Genomic DNA, 3,776 nt, shown 5'->3' with positions numbered 1-3,776 from the left:
CTCAAATTATTATTTAACATTTCACGATATTGTAACCAAAATAAAGAAGCAAAAAGCTATAAATCACCGCATGGTGTGGCTTTGACTCGAAATGATAGCTTTCTTTGTTGTTTTCAGTACAAGACGGACCTAGCATATTCTGAACGATGAACAAGCCAGACACAACACTGAAGAAAACGACTTCATAAGTCAAGACCGCAAGTCTTCTTCAAGCTCCTGGTTTCAAGACTTTGTGTAAATACGCCCTTTGATGATTTTTTGCCATTGAGCACCTCAGACCGCTTTTGTACAGCAAGGACATTTATTACTGTTCACTGTAAAATAGAAAACGATGTGGATTTAAGCATAAGTAGGTGAAACAAGTTCTTATAGAAAGCTTATACCTTCCTGTGTGGCTTTTCATTCAATTATACCAAAAAGCGCAGATTTGGCGATCATCATGTCCCGACTCTACATTGATATAGCATTATGCTTGATTAAACTCGTAATAACAGCATTTGACGTCTTCACTTTACCATTGTATGCAGTTTTGCAGAGGCCTTGGAAATACTGGAAAAATAAGGGGCTGCGCTTTGGGATTCAACTAGATCCGGGCAACCCGGGATCTCCGTGTGTCAAAGCGGAGACGAGCAGAGTGGACAGACTTTTAGATATCAGGACAATGGATGAGCTGATGAGAGCGGCCTTCAACAAGTTCAGCGACCGACCGTGCTTGGGTACACGTCCTGTCCTAGCAGAAAGCGAAGAAATGAAGGACGGAAAAGTTTTGAAAAAGTTGTCCCTTGGTGACTACGAATGGATAACGTTCAGTAATGTGGACTGCAAGGTGAACCTGATTTGTCGAGGTCTGATGGCTGTCGGTATAAGGCCGCGTAAATACTTGGCCGTCCTTGCCGAAACCAGACAAGAGTGGATTCTCACTGCGATGGCTTGTTTTCGCCTCAACGTACCATTGGTGACGCTGTATGCAACATTGGGTGAAGACGGTATCATTCGAGCTCTCCAGGACACTGAAGTAAGTCACCTCGTGACTTCTTATGACCTAATGCCAAAGATTGCTAGCATCGTACCCAAGACACCTTCACTAACGCATGTCATATATATGGAAAGTCCAACGCCAAAGAAACTGGTGGTAGAACCTGATAGGGTAAAGATCATTCCATTTTCTGAGCTAGAAAAACTCGGCAAAACGTCAAAAACGCCTTCAAATGGAGTGGCACCCACGGCAGATGACATTGCAATTATTATGTACACAAGTGGTGCCACCGGCATTCCCAAGGGTGTGATGGTTACCCATAAAAACATAGTTTCTACCGTAAAGGGTCTCAGTGTCAATTGCCAAGAGCAAGGCGGTAGTAACAATGATGCGTACATTGCCTACCTACCTCTCGCTCACATCATGGAGCTCTTAACCGAGTGTCTCTCTATTGGGCTGGGAGCCAAAGTAGGTTTCTCCTCTCCCCTAACCCTAACCGATAAATCAACTGGATTGCAGCCCGGAATTCCAGGGGACGCAACCTTACTTCAACCTACCGTCGTTGTGTGCCCACCACTCATTCTTGACCGCATTCGCAAAAGCATAACAGAAATAGCGGCGTCCAAGGGACCCTTCTTCGCCCGCGTGTTTGAGTACGCTGTTGCATACAAATGCTTCTGGTTGCGGCTCGGTTTCAATACGCCGATTCTCAATAGATTGGTGTTCAACAAAATGCGCGCTTTGCTGGGAGGACGATTCACGATGGTGGGCACTGGATCTGCTCCACTTGCTGTGGATACAGACGCGTTCATCAGGGCGTGCCTCGATTGCTGTCCTGTGGGAGGCTATGGTCTTACGGAGACTGCTGGTTCTGCCACACTCAAGGACATGGACGATCAGAGTTTCGGGCGAGTCGGGTCGCCGATTCTCGGTAGCTACGTCAAATTGGTCAACTGGGACGAAGGCGACTATCGCGTCTCCGACAAACCACATCCTAGGGGCGAGATAGTAGTTGGCGGAGATTGCGTGACGCAAGGATATTTTAAAAATGAGACTCTTACCAAGGAGTATTTCAAGAAAGAGGACGGCATGCAATGGTTCTACACCGGAGACATCGGGGAATTGTACCCTGACGGCACCTTCAGTATCATCGACCGTAAAAAGGACCTGCTGAAGCTTCAGCACGGAGAATATGTATCTCTGGGAAAAGTTGAGACAGAGCTTAAGACATGCCGGTTGGTGGACAACATATGCGTTCACGGTAATTCTTACGAATCGTATCTAGTTGCTCTTGTGGCACCTAACCCAGTCCAATTAAACAAACTGGCTTTGCAGGAAAAAAAGAACGACTTGAGTTTTAACGAACTTTGCAGAGATAAATTGATTACTAAACTTGTTGGTGACGCTATTACTGAGCACGGACGTCGGGCTCATCTGCACAAAACAGAAATACCTGCTAAAGTTAAACTGTGTGCTGAGGACTGGCAGCCGGACACTGGTCTCGTGACGGCGGCCTACAAGATTCGAAGGCGAGAAATCGAAAAATTCTATCGCAATGAAATCAACGAGATGTATGGGATGAACAAGTTTCCTTAAAGAAAGTGACGAGCTAGGTATCAGCCAGTTTGTATATATTTATAGAAAGGTTCGAACACGATCAAGTGGTGTGACAATAATCTCCCGTACTTAAGACTTTCGGAATTTTGTGTGCGTGTATTGAAATATGTAAAGCTCAATCAATCTATACGTCAATGAGAAAAATGTTAATAATCAAACAAACCAACTGCCGCAAAGTCTTAAATTGTGTCGATCATAAAAATGTTTTTGCTTTAACAAGATTTTCTTATGAATACGCTGGTTGTTTTTTCCTTTAATGTTTTTGGTAAAACTGTGATCAATGTGCTGATCCTTAAGCTTCGTTTCCACTGTTTTATATTTGTTTATTTTCAAAGTCCTTTGTTTCACTGCTGTCATATTTATTTGGCCTCATTGAACGTGCGTTCCAGAAAATACTGATAGTCATTTTTGGAGACTCCTGTGGCTAGAGCACCTACGTGTATATCAGGGCCGTTCAATTGAGTTTCGGTTTTTGTAAATAATAAAGCAACCACAAACATTGTGATATCAACGGTCTTTATTTCTTTACTGGTGCTAGTAGTTAAGAATGAACTTTAAGAGAAAACAATAAGTAGGAAATATTTGTGAATGTACGCAAAAAAGTAAGTAAACCACGAGTTCTTTATTTCAGGAAGGACAAATATTCTTCGAAATCAATGAATTTTGCTGATGTGTGTTTACTGCGAGGTTAACGTACCTTAAGGTAAGGCACTTCCTCCTCCGGAAAGACGGCACTTCATAACTCCAAATTTAGCTAATGGCCGATGATGTGTAATCTCGTAAAACATACTTTAATGATTTAATTGTTACTTTATAAATTGCTTTCACGCTATTTTCTACGATACTCCTCAATAAGTAAATAAACAAAATGTAATTTTTTCACAAATTCTATTGCAATCCTATATTAAATATCCTCCGTCGCAACTTTATTGTTGTCAATCTAAAATGAGGGATGAAGGCGTTATATTTTAGAAGAACTGTTTGTGTAAAAAAAAAAAAAAACACTCGCTGCCCTCAGCCGTGCCTCGTTCGCGTGCTCACGAGACTGAGAGAAAGCTTCTGCGCTTTATTCAAAAAGAATCGACGCAGCAGCACAAGTGTGGGTGGAGCCTTTTGTTGCAGTGGCTCTCGTGCACATCAGAGCTTCACCAAATGCCATACGCTCGAGCTCATGTCGTTCCTC

At 42.9% G+C, this 3,776-nt stretch overlaps 1 protein-coding gene across 1 annotated transcript; it reads left to right on the top strand.

Annotated features, from left to right (window-relative positions):
* The first annotated feature begins 439 nt into the window (after nt 1-439).
* Nucleotides 440-3,095, top strand: LOC8030914 (long-chain-fatty-acid--CoA ligase 4-like). Its single transcript, XM_042288446.1, has one exon. The coding sequence runs from the start codon at nt 440-442 to the stop codon at nt 2,570-2,572; it is 2,133 nt and encodes a 710-aa protein (XP_042144380.1). The 3' UTR covers nt 2,573-3,095.
* The last annotated feature ends 681 nt before the right edge of the window (nt 3,096-3,776 follow it).

This window comes from Ixodes scapularis, unplaced genomic scaffold (genome assembly GCF_016920785.2).
Source record: "Ixodes scapularis isolate PalLabHiFi unplaced genomic scaffold, ASM1692078v2 ptg004606l_1__unscaffolded, whole genome shotgun sequence".
In the NCBI taxonomy this organism is placed as follows: domain Eukaryota; kingdom Metazoa; phylum Arthropoda; class Arachnida; order Ixodida; family Ixodidae; genus Ixodes; species Ixodes scapularis.
This window is presented reverse-complemented; position numbering and strand designations above follow the sequence as displayed.